The sequence below is a fragment of the Mustela nigripes genome, chromosome 18, assembly GCF_022355385.1.
Source record: "Mustela nigripes isolate SB6536 chromosome 18, MUSNIG.SB6536, whole genome shotgun sequence".
Lineage (NCBI taxonomy): Eukaryota > Metazoa > Chordata > Mammalia > Carnivora > Mustelidae > Mustela > Mustela nigripes.
Genome location: NC_081574.1, coordinates 35,391,463 through 35,408,577, shown reverse-complemented (window position 1 = coordinate 35,408,577; position 17,115 = coordinate 35,391,463). Strand labels below are relative to the sequence as shown.

General features: G+C 34.0%; 1 protein-coding gene across 1 annotated transcript in view; it reads left to right on the top strand.

The window, feature by feature from the left end:
• Window positions 1-17,115, top strand: part of ADAM18 (ADAM metallopeptidase domain 18) — a 174,847-nt gene that overhangs the window by 75,471 nt on the left and 82,261 nt on the right. The window contains exons 15-16 of the mRNA XM_059384219.1: window positions 5,634-5,729; window positions 11,620-11,818. Of these exons, the coding sequence (XP_059240202.1) occupies window positions 5,634-5,729; window positions 11,620-11,818 (295 nt within the window). The remainder of the gene's footprint in view (window positions 1-5,633; window positions 5,730-11,619; window positions 11,819-17,115) is intronic.

Genomic DNA, 17,115 nt, shown 5'->3' with positions numbered 1-17,115 from the left:
CTTTTATAGACAACAGTTGGTGGCTGAAAGTGCCCTTATAGAACTGGGCACCCAGTGTCATTAGGAATCACTGAATACCAAATAGCAGAGGCCAAGAGACAGTGCTTAACAATAACAGCCAAAGTGGATGAAGTTAGCATAAAGGGAAGAAAAACATAGATGGCATCTACTGGTTTTGAACTGCATGGATTTATACTGATAGTTAAGAAGGATCTGGGTAGTTAATTACCATATTTCTTGGTGTAAAAGAAAAAGTGAACAGAGGATTGAGGCCAATTGCTACAAATCTCTTACTAATCTCTCGCTAGATTTTCAAACCCAAATCAGTCTTAGAGCTTGAGCTCATTGCTCAGGTAGAGGATGAAATCCTACAATGCTCCAGTAAGGACAACAAGCAGCAAATTCCTCAGTCATTCCCCTCTCCCAACAGAGCGTCCTATAGTCTTTTACTGAAACAACTATCCACTGGGGTATGGAGAATACCCAGATCATTGTAGGATGATTCAATACAGAATCTTTGCTGTTATTCCCATGAGAGGACCCAAAACATCATCATGAGTAGAGTGAGGGTATAGAGAATCCAGGTGATACCTGGAGTCCTTGAAAAAAATCTAAATAAATAAATAAATAAATAAACATAAAACAATCCCAAACCCAAAACAAAACAAACAAACAAACAAACAAAGCCCAAACAAACAAAAAAAGAAAAGAAAAGAAAAAAGGAAAAGGCCATCTCACGGAAGGTTCAATGAACCCCAGGTTCTCACAGACTCTGCATCCAAGCATCCAAGCATCCTGCAACCAAATGTAAGTTGTTTGAATAAATAGCTAGATAGCTAGAAATGCCCTTAATGACACTAATAAAAAAGCCAGCAATAACAGTAACTAAGACATTACTGTTAGGGATATCAATATAGATTTTATGAATATGATTTTAAAATGGTAAGAAGATATCATGAACAACATTATATTAATAATTTAACAACCTAGATTAAATGGACAAATTCCTCGAAAAAATGCATTTGCAAAAACCAACATGATTAGACATCTAAAATGTGAATAGCATTATTAAGAAATAATGCTAAAGAAATTCTATCTATATTTTCAAAACTTCTCATTAAGAAAAGCCCATACACATGGATGGAACTAGAGCATATCATGCTTAGCGAAATAAGTCTAGCAGAGAAAGACAGCTATCATATGATCTCCCTGATATGAGGAAGTGGTGATGCAACATGGGGGCTTAAGTGGGTCGAAGAAGAATCAATGAAACAAGATGGAATTGGGAGGGAGACAAACCTTAAGTGACTCTCAATCTCACAAAACAAACTGAGGATTGCTGGGGGGAGGGGGGTTGGGAGAAGGGGGTGGGATTATGGACATTGGGGAGGGTATGTGCTTTGGTGAGTGCTGTGAAGTGTGTAAACCTGGTGATTCACAGACCTGTACCCCTGGGGATAAAAATATATGTTTATAAAAATTAAAAATTAAAAAAAAAAGAAAAGCCTATACCACATGGCTCTACTGGTGATTTTTTTTTAATTAATAAAAGCACAGGATAGAGAATATAGTCAATGACACCATAATAGCATTGTATAGTGACAGATGGTAGCTACACTTGTGGTGAGCAGAGCATAATGTATAGAGAAACTGAGTCACTCTGCTGTGCATCTGAAACTAATGTAATGTTGTGTGTCAACTATATTCAATTTAAAAAAAGAAATTATGCTGATTTTATACAATATTTTCTAAATTATAGAAGAAAGACATTATGTTCTAACTTTTTCTTTCCATGTAGAAATAAAAATTAAGTCTATATACCCATTTTATTAATTTGGGACAATTAACATCCCTAGCAAATTAAATACAAATGTGCACACACAAACACAAACACATACTGTGATTAAAATGAGGTGGCATTGGCAAAACAAAACAAAACAAAACAAAAAACAGAAAATTTAAAATAAATATAGTCCATATCTTAATAATTGCTTGATTGCCAGTGCATAGACTAGCATCTGGTACTTACAAGGTACTCAACAAATACTTGTTGATTCAGTGAATGCGTGGATAGTGTAATTATCTTTATAATTATGTATCATTTCTAGAATACCCATTAGTCATAACAGTACTTGGAGAGTTTATTTGAAAGTTTTTCTTAACAAGAACTTAGAAAGAATGTAAGGAACTTTTTATAGAAAAAGTTGATTTGGAATAAATCTTGCCTTAAACATCAAACATACTTTGAGGCTGTTTAATTGCATTCATGTTGTATTGGGCTATTGGCACAAGAAAAGAAAATTGATACCTATATATCTTTATCTATAATATCTACACTTATCCATCAGTGATTTAACTATCTATATATGTAAAAGTTATATAGATATATAACATTCATTTTCAGGATGGAAATATATAATGTCAGAATTGTTTATCTATAAATCCAGTGCATTCATTATGAGAAAGGTAGAAGCAGCCTCTGATATGCAGGATCTGGCCTAATAATATCAGCTGGGCCTTGGTGTTGCTAGGAACTGGCCTGCCATAGATGGGTTGTGGGGTTCTCCTGTTAAATAATTTCAGAAAAACTCAACATCTGTGATCATGATAGATGAAGAGAAAAAGCAAGGCCACTCTCAATGTCTGAATACAAGTAAAACTTGGGAATTATTCAAGTCACAGAAATGACCAAATATCCTCCTATCCTGGCTAATGTGAGAAATTCCTGCTCCTTTATCAATTTCAGCTTTAGCATTAGTATAGTCCCTCCTCTTCTAGATAAGCACTATTAGAATACTTAGTCAGAGATATACCCCTTCTTTTCTGACAGCATCTAATCTGACAAAGCCCAGATTCCTTATATGCCTCAAATTACCCAACACAAGCCCAAATTCTGTAATTGTAACCTTTCACTGAGGAGTACCACAGTTTCTCAGAATGTGCATTCTCCTTGGCTGACACTAGTAATAAATCCAATTTGTTGAACTACAGGTGTGTTCCAGGTGGTCTTTGGCAGAATGACATGGACATCTGTATCTTCATAAATATCCTTAATTTTACAAAATGAAGTTCTATTTTATAAACCCACCTATACATGTGGAGTATACATTTGTTCTTGTATAAACAAATATAATGACAAGTAATACATATTTGAACAAATATCCCACAAAATATAAACATACATTTCAGAAAAAATAAATCTGTAAGTTTTAAATAAAAACAAAGATACAATCAAGTATTGATAATAGTCTTTGCATAATGGAGGTCTTGGTAAAGAGACATAAAACCCAATAATCATAAAGAAAGGACATTACAAATTTCACAATATGACAGGCACCATTAACAAGACAAACAATAGACTTCAAAGAAATGTTGTAAACATACAGAAGAGAGAAAGGATAACTGGATATTATATAAAAACTTTTCCCACTAGTTAGTGGGAAAAAGAAGGAAAAACAAAATACTCAAAGTGGTCAAAAGTAATGATCATTTAATTCATAATGTTGTACAAAGTGAAAGTTCATGCTCACATTCACTAGTAATTAGAGAAATGATTTAAAAAATGAGACACAATTTCCCTACTAACTCATTGTAAGTTAAACACATTTTGTCATAATTAGTATTGAAATATGTAGTTGGGAGAGGATCTTCAATTACTGTCCGTGAAAGAGCACACACACACACACACACACACACACACACACACACTAATAAGGATATTGAAGCTATGGATAATCTGGGAAGTATAGAAACAGCTTCAGCTTTTACTCTATATTTTCTGCATTATTTCTAGCACGTGAATATTTATAAATACATTCCTATTGACATTGATTTGATTGATTGACTGACTATTGATTTTTCATGTCTTTAGACATGAAAAATCAGAAACAAATGGAATAGAAATAAAGAAGAATCTTACCTTTATGTTAAAGGACAAGATCTTTGAAACCAGTTTTTTGAGTAAACAGAAAATGTTTGACTTTTTTAAAGTGTTAAGAATACAAAAATATTAAAAAATTATATAAATGCAATTTATTTACATGGAAACAATATTTAGTTTATTATTTAAATTATTACTCCTTTTGAATAACAATTGACTGTCATTTAACTTGTAAAAATACAGAGGGGCACCTGGATGGATTAGCCCCTTAAGTTCTGCTTTAAGCCCAGGTCATGATCCCAGAGTCCTGGGACCTAGCCCTGCAACACATTGGGCTACCCTGCTCAATAGGGAGCCTGCTTCTCCCTCTCCCTCTGCCTCCTGCTTCCCCTGCTTGTGCTTTCTCTCTTGCTCACTATTTCTCTGTCAAATAAATCTTCAAAACAAGAAATATTAAATGCAAGTTGGTGCAGTCACTTTGGAGAATAGTGTGGAGATTCCTCAAGAAATTAAAAATAGAGCTTCCCTATGACCCTGCCATTGCACTACTGGGTATTTACCCCAAAGATACAGATGTAGTGAAAAGAAGGGCCATCTCTACCCCAATGTTTATAGAAGCAATGGCCACAGTCACCAAACTGTGGAAAGAACCAAGATGCCCTTCAACGGACGAATGGATAAGGAAGACGTGGTCCATATACACTATGGAGTATTATGCCTCCATCAGAAAGGGTGAATACCCAACTTTTGTAGCAACATGGACGTGACTGGAAGAGATTATGCTGAGTGAAATAAGTCAAGCAGAGAGAGTCAATTATCATATGGTTTCACTTATTTGCAGAGCATAACAAATAACATGGAGGATATGGGGAGATTGAGAGGAGAAGGGAGTTGAGGGAAATTGGAGGGGGAGATAAACCATGAGATACTATGGACTCTGGAAAACAACCTGAAGGTTTTTTTTTTTTTTAATTTTTTATTTTTGATAAACATATATTTTATCCCCAGGGGTAGGAGCAGGAGGTGGAGGTTGGGGGAGCCAGGTGGTGGGCATTATGGAGGGTGTGCATTGCATGTAGCACTGGGTGTGGTGCAAAAACAATGAATTCTGTTACACTGAAAAGAAATTTTTAAAAAAGAATAAATTATAAGCATTTTTAAATAAAAAGCAAGAAATACTAAAAAATTAAAATTAAAATTTATTAACATATTATTATATGTTATATTATTATATAACTATATATAATTATATAACATGTAAATATATGTTAATATTTATTAACATATTAACATATTTATTAACATATCCTTTTTGTTAATTTCATTATAGTAAAACATAACACATAATTATTAAATCAAATGTATTTTAGTTGTAATTATTGTCTAACTCTACTTTAACTTTATTTGCAAAATGAACCTGGAATAAACAAAACACGAAGAAGACAATTGGGGAAGATTTTCTCTTGGAAACTCACATGTTCCTTCCTCGAAAATATATTTCCATTTTGGTAATTTATGAATTAGTCACCAATGATTATAAGTAATAAATGTCACTGATCAACTACTATTTTAGATGTTATTTAGTTCTTATATGTTCTTTTGGACATTCTAGAAGTAATAAAATAATAAAGCTTCATTGAATATATTGTATAATTGAAAAGTTGAACACAAAAATGTATAAATAGAAGCTAAGATTAATATATAAGAGCTGTTAAATTGTTGAACTACAACAATATTTCTTATGAAATTTTAGGAATGTCAGTTTAAGAAGTGCTGTGATTTTAATACATGTAAACTGAAAGGCTCAGCAAGATGTGGTTCTGGACTATGCTGTACATCAAACTGTGAGGTAAGTTTCCAATGTTTACAAAAAGGAAATTAAATTGTGATCATAGAAGTCTATATTAATTAAATTATTGTGGAGTTGATAAAATGCATATAGAATAATGAAGAGTCCATAAACAACCACAAGTAAAAAGGAAAACTACCATGAATTAAAGAATGCATCAAACTACAGTTTACTGCCTTCTAAATTACCATATAAAGAAAGGGTAAACATAGGGGCGCCTGGGTGGCTCAGTGGGTTAAAGCCTCTGCCTTCAGCTCAGGTCGTGATCCCAGGGTCTTGGGATGGAGCCCCACATCTGGTTCTCTGCTCAGCAGGGAGTCTGTTTCCCCCTCTCTCTCTCTGCATGCTTCTCTGCCTACTTGTGATCTCTGTCTGTCAAATAAATAAATAAAATCTTAAAAAAAAAAAAGAAAGGGTAAACATAGACATTACTATGTCAAGATATTATCAATTATACAGGAAATTGTGAAGTCAAATAAACGGTAAATGACCATGGAAAAATTGTAACACAAATCGACAAATTGTGTAGCAGAGAAAATGAATAGCATACAGAATATGTAAATAACTCTCAGATATTGATAAATAAAAGACAAATCACACACACAGGCAAAGGGGATGCTCAGGCAATTTATAACAATGAAAGTAAAATTGTTCAATATGTGTACTTCATGTGCAATAGTTAAGGTAAACACAAATAAAAATAATACAATATATAAAGTAGTCATCCAAATGGTAATCTTAAGAACAACAGTGTTAATATTAAACCAAAAAAAAGGGATAAAGATCATTTTTTGAGAGTATTTGTGGAATTTTGAATTGCTACAATCCTTTTGGTGAGCAATATTTGAATATCTCTGAGCAGAGTATAGATTACCAGTCAGTTTCTCTTATGTACATATGTTAGAAATATGCACATGTATGGAAAATTCAAAAAAGAATATTAATTGCAGAATTGTTCACAGTAGCAAATAAACAATATTTATTAGTATTTGAACAGTTAGATAAATTAGTGCATATTATAAAAAATTAGTAACTGCAGGCTAAATATTGGTATACTAATATGATATTATTTTTAAGACATATGTTTGGGTGAGAACTCAAGTTCCATAAAGCAAAATATTTTATAATTTTAATTTTGATATATTATATACACATAAATATTCCACATGTTCTTTTTGTTCAAATATTCCACCATATTCTTTTTGTTCAATTTTTCAATTAAGGTATAACTTACTAAAATATAACTTTATTATAGTAAAATTCTTTCAGTGAATAATTCTGAGCGTTTTAACAAACTTTCAGTCTTATAAATAGCACCACAATTAAGGGACAGTTGATTTTATCACCACTCCCAAAAAGTCACCATGTACTTCCTTGTATTCAACCCATTTCTACACCCACTGACCCTGGAAACTACAGATCTGTTTTCTGCATCTGCAATTTTCCTTTTGCTGAAATATAAATGGAGTCATATGTGTAAACATTGTAATTAGGCATGTTAGCATAATGCATTTGAAGTTCATTTATGTTGCGGTGCTTGTTAGTGGCTCATTCCCCTTTTTGTTTGTTTAGTTTGTTTTCAAAAAAAGTATTCATTATTTAAAAATTATACAAACTGTCTCTTTATTATTCACAAATTATGAAAATTTGTAAGCAATTTGTCTCAACCCTTCAAAAAAATGTACTCTCTCTTTACAGTCTTTAGTGGCAGTGCATTTTGATGGTGTGGAAACTAACTCACAAACATTCCAAATAACTTGGTTGGAATGTACAAAGATATAGCAGAAGATAGAATTCCTACAATGATTTAAAAAATACAAGTTTAAATTGAAGTTATAGAGAAAGTGAGGATTACAGAATAAATGGTAAACAGACGCCTCTGTATAATTTTGCAAAGCAAAAATTATAAGTTTTGTATGTTTTCACTTTGTTTCAGCCTTTCCAAAACACTTTTAACCACAAAAGTTGAGGGCACTTTGATGGTTCAGTCAGTTAAGCATCTGCCTTGGGGTCAGATCATGATCCCAGGGTCCTGGGCTTGAGCCCTGCAATCAGGCTTCCTGCTCAGCAAGGAGTCTACTTCTCCCTCTGCCCAGCTCCCCAACTTGTTCTCACTCATTCTGCTCTCTCTCTATCTCAAATAAATAAATAAATAAATAAATAGTCTTTTAAAAAAAAAAGTGCAAAAGCTTAAAATTTTCCAGTTACCTAAAACTTCAAAAATCTATTGTACTTTAGGAAAACTCTAAAAAGCAGCAGCATTCAAACAGTGGTTAACTCACAAATGTGTGTGCAACATCCACAACTAAACTCACTATTACTCAAGCATGTCAGAGTACAAGCCAAGGCAGAGCCAGTAGCAGCATCTCTGAGAGTAAAGAGGACTAGTGTGCGGCCCAGGGCATTAGGGTGCTTGCTTGTGGAAAAAACGGATAAAAACTAAAATGACTTTTTTTACAGAATCCGAGGTCCTAATTAAAAGCAGCTCCTTTAAACACCTAGGACAGTCTCATTTCTAGAAATGCAAAATATCTTGTTACTATTTTTGCTTTATATATATTTTTTTATCTTTTAGAGAAGTTAAATAAAGGAAAAATGAACTTAATAACTAAAAATAATTATTCCATCTTTTATTCTTAATTTCCTTTTGTATTTTAGATTTCTGTTTAGTATCATATTCTTTGTGCCTGACGACCTCCCTTATGATTTCTGGTAATTTAGATCTGCTAAAAAAGAATTTTCTCAGTTATTACTTGCTTAAGAAAGTATTTCTCATTAATTTTTGAAATATAGATTTTGAAGGTATAGGATTTTAGGTTGAAATACTTTTTTTAAAAAAATTTCATCACTTTAAGACACCACTTCATTCATCTGTTACTCATCTTTGTCTCAGTCTATTATTAATTCAATTAAACAGAACTGTGGAGTGCGTGTGTTGGGGAAAGGAGATAAACCTCCCTATGAAAGGTAATAGATAAAGTACTTCACAGGCCCTATAAATTTGACAATAACTAAGCTATGCAAGGAGGCCATTCTACTTCCCGATAATAATCTATATAATGATGTTGATAACTATTATATACATTGTTTACTATGTGTTGTTCTAGCACTTTTTACTTTAACTCAGTTTTTTCTCAAATTTTTATTTAAATTCTAGTTAGTTAACATACAGTGCAATATTGATTTCAAGAGTAGTGTTGGTTCATCACTCACATACAATGCCCAGTAGTCATCATAGCAAATGCCTATTTAATTTATTTTTTTTAATAACAAATGTCCTTCTTAATACCCATCACCCATCTAGCACATTCCCCACCCACATACCTCCATCAACCCTTAGTTTGTTCTCTATTATTAAAAGTATCTTATGGTTTATTCCCCCCCTCTTTTTTTCCCTTCTGATATGTTCATGTTTTATTTCTTAAATTCTACATATGAGTGAAATTATATAGCATTTTTCTTTCTCTGACTGATCTCCCTTAGTATAATACATTCTAGCTCCACCCATGTCATTGTAAATGACAAGATTTCATTCTTTTTGATGGTTGAGTAATATTCTGTTGTATATAGGAACCACATCTTCTTTATCCATTCATCAGTTGATGGACATATAATTTGGCTATTGTTAATAATGCTGCTATAAATATTGAGAGGCTTGTACCCCTTCATATCTGTGAATCTTTTGGGTAAATATCTAGTAGTACAATTTTGGGATCATAGGGTAGTTCTATTTTTAACTTTTTGAGGAAACTCCATACTGTTTTCCAGAGTAGCTGCACCAGTTTGCATTCCTAACAGTGCAAGAGAATTCCCCTTTCCCCACATCCTCACCAAAACCTGTTGTTCCTGAATTGTTAATTTTAGCCATTCTGACAGGTGTGAGGTGATAGCTCATTCTGGTTTTGATTTGTACTTCCCTGATGATGAGTGATGTTGAGCATCTTTTCATGTGTCTCTTACCCATCTGGATGTCTTTGAAAAAAAAAAAAAGCCTATTCATGTCTTCTGCTCATTTCTTAACTAGATTATTTGGTGGAATATGCCTCAACAGCATAAAGGCCATGTACAAAAAACCTACAGCTAATATCATCCTCAATGGGGAAAAACTGAGAGCTTTTCTCTATAGTAAGGAGTAAGACAGGGATGTCCATTGTCACCATTACTATTTAATACAGTACTGGAAATCTTAGCCTCAGCAATCAGACAACAAAAACAAATAAAAGCCATCTTAATAGACAAAGAAGAAGTACAGCTTTCAATATTTGCAGATGATATGATACTCTGTATAGAAAACCAAAAAGACTCCATCAAAAAATTGTTAAAACTAATACCTGAATTCAGCAGAGTCACAGGAGATAAAATAAATGTACAGAAATTTGTTGCATTTCTATGCACCAATAATGAAGCAGCAGAAAGAAAAAACCAAGGGCTCAGTCCCATTTATAATTGCACTGAAAACCAAAAGATGTCTAGGAATAAACCTAACCAGATAGGTGGAAGATCCGCACCCTGAAATGTATAGAACACTGATGAAAGAAATTGAAGAGGACACAAAACAAATGGAAAGACATTCCATATGCATTGATTGGAAGAACAAACAATGTTAAAATGTCTATACTACCCAGAGCAGTCTATACATTTAACACTATCCCTATCAAAATACCAACAGTATTTTTTCACAGAGCCACATCAAGCAATCCTAAAATTTGTATGGATCCACAAAGACCCCAAATACCTAAAGCAACCCTGAGAAAGAAAAGCAAAACTGGAAGCATCATGATTCCAGACTTCAAGCTACAGTACAGAGCCATAGTCATCAAGACAGTTTGATACTGGTACAAACATATATTGATCAATGGAACAGAAAAGAAAAACCAGAAATGGACCCACAACTATATGGTCACTAATCTTTGCAAAGCAGGAATTTACAAAAATTTACAAGAATATCCAATGGAAAAAAGTTTCTTCAACAAGTGATGTTGAGAAAACTGAAGAGTAACGTGTGATAGAATGAAACTGGACCACTTTCTTATACCATACACAAATATAAATTCAAAATGGATGAAAGACTTAAATGTGAGACAGGAAACCATCAAAAATCCTAGACGAGAACACAGGCAGAAAGCTCTTCGACCTCAACCATAGTAAATTCTTACTAGACATGTTGCCAAAGGCAAGGGAAACAAAAGCAAAAATGAATTATTGGGACTTCATCAAGATAAAAAGCTTTGTCATAGCAAAGGAAACAGCAAAACTAAAAGGCAGCCTACTGAATGGGGAATATATTTGCAAATGACATAACTGATAAGGTGGTATCCAAAATTTATAACAAACATATTAAACTCCACACCCCAAAAAACAAATAATCCAGTTTAACTCAGTTTAATACTAACAAAAACTCTCTGAAAGTATGTTTATCATCCTGAGTTTACAAACTAGAAACAACTTCAAAAGAGAGATTATATATCTCACCACACAAATAAGCTAGTGAAAATCCAAACAAGATATTGAAACGAGGAAGTTTGGTTCTTGGTCACTTCAAGAACAAAAAAGTATGGGCATTTTTCCTTCAGTTTTGCGGAACGGGTATGTGTTACCTCTTTAGGCTCCCTCTAAATGCAGGTTGAGTTAGATGGCCTCCCAATGCGGAACACAGAAGAGTTGTAAACTCTCTGTCACAAAGAATCCTTTTATATCTGAGACACTTTCCTTCAGGCTTTATAATGAATAATGGATCTGACATTTCTTTCAGAGAACTCACAACCTTGGGAATTTTATGATTCCCCCAAATATCAATAATTAGGCATATTTTATTTGATAAATCTCTTTACTAAGTAAGGAAGAATAGTCATCCCCAAGAACGTGATTTTCTTTTTCTGTTTGCTCCTAGATAGCAGTAGCAGGCGTTCCATGTAGAAAGAGCGTTGATCAAGAATGTGATTTTACAGAATATTGCAATGGAACATCCAGTAATTGCGTCCCTGACACTTATGCATCAGATGGCATGTTGTGCAGTTTGGGAACTGCATATTGTTATAAAGGACGATGCCAAACTAAAGATAACCAATGTGCCCAGGTACTTGGAGAAGGTATTGTTCTTTCTTATGTATTTATATTACCTTAAATTTGGATTCCTCTATATGATGAAATACATATCACACCACTCTGATGTAGAACTTGGATCTCAAGCTCAATAATGAACAAATTTGAATTAAGGAAGATTTTTTAGAGGACAGTAATATAGTATAGTATTGTATAGTATCTCCAGGATAATATTGTACATCTCTCTTTTCATGGTTTGATTTTTGATTTTTATACTTAGCAACCTGCGCAAAAATCCATTTTTACCACTCATAATTACTTAGAGATTGGAACAGCAAGTTAGTAGATTCTAGAATTTTACTTAAATTTTTTTACTTCGTATCTTCACCATCTAACTTTAATGGCATAAAACAAGAAGTTCAGAGTGAATTTCATTCAAGGATAATCATATCTCTTGACTGAGGAACAGTTAGGAGAGCAGTATCCATAAGCCACTGACCCAAATTCATTTTTATATTTTCTTTTTAAATGATTTTTCCAAATAATTCAAATAAGAGTTGCTCATCTATGCTTCCTTTTTAGGCAGTAAGTATTCATAATACCCCAATATGATTTTAGAAGGATTAAATGAAATTTGAATGGACAAAAATTACTCAATGAAATGTATTCAGATAAATCATTTACTAATTGAGTAAAAGTAGTGCAAGCACCACTTTTTAGTTATTTGCCCTGCAATAATAAGGTCTATAGTTTATACCAAAGGGCATGGAATGCAACTTATACTGTTTTCCTAATTATCTGAAACTTATCCTTAGTAACAAGTTTCAAATTAGGTGACTTAACCAACATTTAACCAGAGCTACAGAGCTATAATCTCCTAAATCAGAGCAGTGGTATTTTCTGTTGGCTGTATTTCAGGATTCCACTTTTTATTTGGTATGTCTTTGCTGTTTTTCTTTTTCAGTGCTTATTTGAATTCAAAAAATATTATTTGTCATTGCCACAGTATCTTTATATCAAGATTTAATACATCATTTAAAAATAAAATTAAATAATGGGGCACCTGGGTGGCTCAGTGGGTTAAGCCGCTGCCTTTAGCTCAGGTCATGATCCCAGCATCCTGGGATCAAGCCCCCGAATCAGGCTTTCTGCTCAGCAGGGAGCCTGCTTCCCCTCTCTTTCTGCCTGCCTCTCTGCCTTCTTGTGATCTCTGTCAAATAAATAAATAAATAAAATCTTTTTTAAAAATTAAATAATACTTCCTATAACATCCATTAAGGATTATCCAGGCCATACTCTTCTTTTTTATTAAATAAATCTTTGATCCAGAATTGAACTACTTGTCATTTGACATCTTTTTGAGTTCTAATTAAAATGAGGATGTTTAAGTATGACTTAACCATTAGTATGTATTTCCTCTTCTAAGTTATGATCCGGTGTCCCACAAAAACTTACCCAACTGGGTCAAAATTTGATCTTTTGATGTAGTTCATACATTCATCCCCCCTTTCTTCATTTATTTGGCTCCTACCCGAAGGAGGCACTTTTTTATTGTTCTTATGTTACCAAAAATTATAGGACAAAAGGCTGTACTTAAGGCAAGAGCACACAGAACTGATAGTATTCAACAAGTTGAATATTGTCACATGGCTATTTTACTCATGGAGTTTATGATCAAGAGACAAAGATAGTAAAAACATAAATACAAAAGAAATATTAAAACTTTAATTGTGCTAAGTGCAGTTAAAGGAAAGAAAATAAAATGCTGGGAAAATTGTGTAGTGGACAAGAGAAATACCATCTGCTGTCATTATCAATTCTAGCTGTTAGCTCATTTCTCCAGAATTTGTCTTAACTACAGACACCTCACCCAAAAGTACATCTTTCCCAGGACAGCACAAATCTAATAATTAATTGAGGTGGGATATAAAGGCCTGAGCATTGGAGTCTAATCAGGCATAAATCAGGCACACTTTGTACTCTGGCAAACAGCGTAGGACTGGTCAAGTCTTTGTTGGGCTTGCATTTCTGTTTGACTTCTTATCTTTTCTATCCTGCTTTCTTCCTCTCACTTCCAGATGCTCTAATCACTAATAAATAGCTTTCACATTATACTTCATCTAGATGCTAGCTTCTGGAAGCTCTAAACATTAACAAACGATCCTTAGAGTGGTATGAAAAAATATTCTATAAGATCATTTTCTTTTCTTTTCCTTCTTCTAAAGATTTTATTTCATTTATTTGAAACAAATCACAAGTAGGCAGAGAGGCAGGTGGCGGGGGGCGGGGGGAGGCAGGCTCCCTGCTGAGCAGAGAACCTAATGCTGAGCTCAATCCCAGGACCCTGGGATCATGACCTGAGCCGAAGGCAGAGGCTTTCACCCACTGAGCTACCCAGGCACCCCTATAAGATCATTTTCAAAACGAAGTTACTTACTTCCAAGCTGTGAATAAGCATGCCATAACTGGTGAAAGTTGATAATACCCTCACTGAGTGAACTAAGAAGTCAAAGATAACCCATTAGCTGGTATAATTGAAATGTGTGGGGGAAATTGTAACTATAAGGATAGGGGTATTAGATGGTTATTACTAATCAACACTGAAATCTAAGAAAAGATAACAAAAAGGTGTTCGTTTGAAATCAAAGTGTATGTTGAATGAGCCCCCACTGTTAACTCATAGAAAGATTTTAATTTTTCAAAATAGAAGGTTAAAGCAAATTAAAAACTTAATTATCAAGTTGAAGGAATTTCAGAGAAGTTTAAATTCTCAGTCAAGTCTGCTTTACCATGATTAAGATTCTGGCTGGAAAAAGAAGAAGAACCACAATTGGGATGTGAACAGATGAAAACATGTTCCCTGCAATTTTAGCCTCTGAAACTACTCTATTTATAAAATGACACAACTCTGATCCCTTACACCACCACCTTTGTCCAATTAAGAATGGTAGAAGCATGTTCCCATTGTTTGAAGAAAATGTGGAAGCCTATCACTCATAACACAAATTTTATCTCCATTAGGATCTCTCTCCTACCTGTCCTGGACACTAAAGCTGAAAATTAAGTTAAGGCACAGCAAATAGAGACAGGATTTGCTGGAACTTATAAGGGAGTAAAGGAAATATACCTCAATGGATCTGTAGGTACTAGCCAGCATTTACTGCTAGAATCAAGAGACTTTACATGGAATTGGATTCTGAGAGTGTTTGATATAAGATTAGACAGGGGAACATAAGATCAGATAAGAAAGTTCATTGTTTTTGGAGTACTCTCTTAGAATAATAGGGATTAACATCCTGGCTAGGATCCTAGAAGATGGTAAAAAAATTCTATTAGAAGTGTTTCCAGAGGCAGGGGAGAAAATGGGACTGCTCACTCTAAGTGAAATTTAAATGATGAAATTATCATGAAATAATGGAGGAAAGAAAGAAAAGTCTCGGGGAAATGAATATAATGTATATGCTATAAATACAAGGCCAAACAGTCCCAACAGGAAGACCCAATGTCACAGGGAATGTGGTGCTAACAGGTGTATCAAAATCACTTTAAGTCTTCATTGTGGCCTTCTCTGTAGGCCAGTGGTGGCAGGAGGAGATGGTAATATAGAAGTAGGCTCACTAATAGCAAAGGCATGATTGATAAGGTCTTAAAAATATCAAGGCCAGAGAGCAGTACTTGGCTTCCAGAAACCAGATGGATAAAATTATTGTAATAAGCAGTAGCAGACAAGGACACCTATGCTACAGACAAAATTATTGTAATAAGCCATAGCAGATATGGACACCTAGACTACAGACAATCAGGAAGATAGATAATAGAATATTACTCAGTTTGTACCATCAAAGGAAATTAAAAAAATGGATGACTAGGGGACTCGGTAGAGTTCCATTAATAAATGCTATAATTTCATGTTCAAATTTTGAATGTAAGCCACTTTTCACAACCAAAACTCATTGACATAAGAGAGGGTTAGAGAGTTCCAGAAGGGAAACCACACAACACCTTGGCAAACATACATGTTAATAATTTCTCTAGCACATCCTTGAATGATTCTCAGTCACCTAATTAGGTTTCTATCTGTTCATGTGGGAAATGAAATAGCCAAGCACCTTGGAAACTAGTGGACAAAGAGTGTATGAATTAACATGAATTAACCAGAAACCCAGTGTCATCATTTTGTCTTTGTAAGAGCGGGGACTCATAGGGGCTAGGTAATAGAGTCTTTGATAACTTTCAATGTACAATGGGTCCACTAGATCCACGAATCTATTTGCTAATTATTTTTCAGTCCTAGGGGATATCATCAGGTTTGACATGTTAATAGTTTTTGCAATCCTATCATTATATCCTTAGCCTAGTTGGCAAGGTCATGGAGAAAGCTTGTGTAAATGTCTCTTTCCAGAAATTAGTGCTATTTGTTTTAAAGCATCTTTGAGCTCATAAACCTGAGATCAAGATCTGACCTGAAACCACAGACAGATGCCCAACTGACTGAGATAACCAGGTGCCCCCAAATTAATGCCACTTTTTTTTAAAGATCTAGAAAATGCAGAAATGGTTCTGTATATCTACATTTAATTACAGAAACCAGATGGCATCAGAAGATAATAAGAATCTATTGCAAATGCAGACAAGTAGTAGACTAAGTAATTATATCCACTATGCCAGATATGGTGTCTATGCTATAGCAGAATAACATGGCCTCAGATATGTGGTAGGAGTATAACCACTGATTTGGAAAATATATTCTTTTCTTTTCCTATTTGAAAAAAAATAATTAGAAATGGTTTGCTTTCATGTGGAATGGATAATAGCATTAATGTTGAGTTTTGTTGCAGGGTTAGTTTTACTCTCCTGCCCTCAATCATAATGCAATTGTAGAGATATGTAATATCACATTGTCTACTCCATCAATAATTTTGTTCTAATCCAGCTAAATAAGCAAAGCCTCCTAGAATATTAGAACATTAAATAAAACACACGTAAATAAAAACACCAGAGACAGATTTTCAAAGTGTTTAGAAATTTGTCATCAGTAAAATTTTAGAGCCCAGTGATCAGAGGTATGACCTGACATCCCCTACAAAGTATAACAAACTTTATGTTCTTGCATCTTATTGAACTAAGAAGTACAATCGCTGGTAGTTCTTTTTGGGATCTAGAGGCAGTATATTCCACATGGGGAAGTACTGCTTAGTTTCATCTACTAGATGACATAAAATGTTGCTAATGTTGAGTGAGGTGAAAAGCAGAAAAGGGCTCTGCAGCATGTCCAAGCTGCAATGCAAGCAGCCATGCATTCTGAATTATAAAAACACAGTGGCCCCAATAATATCAGAAGTAT